Source organism: Elephantulus edwardii, unplaced genomic scaffold (assembly GCF_000299155.1).
Source record: "Elephantulus edwardii isolate Elephantulus edwardi_28Jun2011 unplaced genomic scaffold, EleEdw1.0 scaffold00148, whole genome shotgun sequence".
Classification (NCBI taxonomy): Eukaryota; Metazoa; Chordata; class Mammalia; order Macroscelidea; family Macroscelididae; genus Elephantulus; species Elephantulus edwardii.
The window spans coordinates 5,845,907-5,847,138 of record NW_006399898.1 but is presented as its reverse complement, the minus strand read 5'-3'; the positions used below and the strand labels follow the sequence as shown (position 1 = coordinate 5,847,138).

Here is a 1,232-nt window from a genome sequence, read left to right as displayed (position 1 = left end):
AGGGGGCACCTGCGCCGGCTCACCTGATCTCCATCTCCGTGTTGTTCATCCTCTGGCAGTGTACCAGCAGCTGCTGCAGAAGCCGGTGTGCTTTGGACATCTGGTTCTGGGCTTGGAGCACCACCGCTTTCCTGTGCCCGAGACACAAGGCAGGGAGCGCACTGAGCCTGAGTGGGGGCTGTCCCCTCCAGGTGTGCGCCCACTCAGCTCCCAGAGACCCAGACCACACGGCCTCCGAGGGTTCCCAGGCTGCAATCCCTGGCACAGCCAGAGCCTCAGGGACGGGGAGGAGGGCATGGGCCGGGCGGGGACACCAGGAGTCAGTGACCCAAGAGCACCTCACACAGCACCTTGCCAAGATGGAGAGGGATCGCCTCACATATTCTGGGTAAGTTATCAGGAGGGACAGTCCCTGGGGAAAGTCGAGGAACAGCAAGGAGGGAACCCCTCAACGGATGACTGACAGATGGCTGCTCCAGTGCATGAGGCCCGGCAGAGACGTGAGGACAGCACGGGCTCTAAAGGCTTCGTTCTGCTGGGGCTCTGCTGGGGGGTGGATGGGCCTGAGGGCCCCTCCCGACAACACTCTCTACAGAAGCAGGCAGCCCGCCCTTTCTCCAGACCTGCCACATACGTTCGCACCACCATCTGGCAGGTAACAGCCGACTGTCTGACCACTGCCCCACCAGGGTTCCTTGTTTTGAGGGTTAGAACTTATTAATTTCTCAATAAACCTGTAAATCTCCCTCAGAGACGGCAGTGCCTATGATGATGGGTATTCAGTAAAACATTACATGTGTATGCATGTGTGTAAAAGCACAAGTGTGTATACACTCAAACACCCAGCCCCGTTCTGGAGTTACAGATACTACAGTGTTAGTGATCCTCTCTGGCTGAGAAGAGTTTCTACCATTTTGCTTATGTAAGTAGACAGTGAACAGAAAAACTATTTTCTTAAGTTATAAATCAATTAATATTGACTCCATTCACCAACCGTAATGCATAAATAAAAAGAAAGCCACTCTCAAGCTGCCGGCAGCCCGGGGCTGGAGCTGCGGCCGGCTCTCACCTGTACACGCCCTCCGTGCTGTTGAGAGCTGTGATTCCGGCCACCAGCGAATCAGCCAGGTGGTATTTGCCATCGTTGATCGCTCTGTCGAACTGGATTTTCTGATCACACAGCATCCACAACTGAAGGAAAAGGAGAGAAAGCCACTCACCACTCAGTGAGG

General features: G+C 54.9%; 1 protein-coding gene across 2 annotated transcripts in view; it reads right to left on the bottom strand.

Moving 5' to 3' along the window:
• ANAPC5 (anaphase promoting complex subunit 5) overlaps positions 1 to 1,232 on the bottom strand; it is a 29,656-nt gene that overhangs the window by 4,200 nt on the left and 24,224 nt on the right. For both annotated transcript variants that reach the window (XM_006894654.1, XM_006894655.1), the window contains exons 13-14: positions 1,070 to 1,191; positions 24 to 131 (exon numbers count right to left, since the gene is read on the bottom strand). In XM_006894654.1, the coding sequence (XP_006894716.1) occupies positions 24 to 131; positions 1,070 to 1,191 (230 nt within the window). The remainder of the gene's footprint in view (positions 1 to 23; positions 132 to 1,069; positions 1,192 to 1,232) is intronic.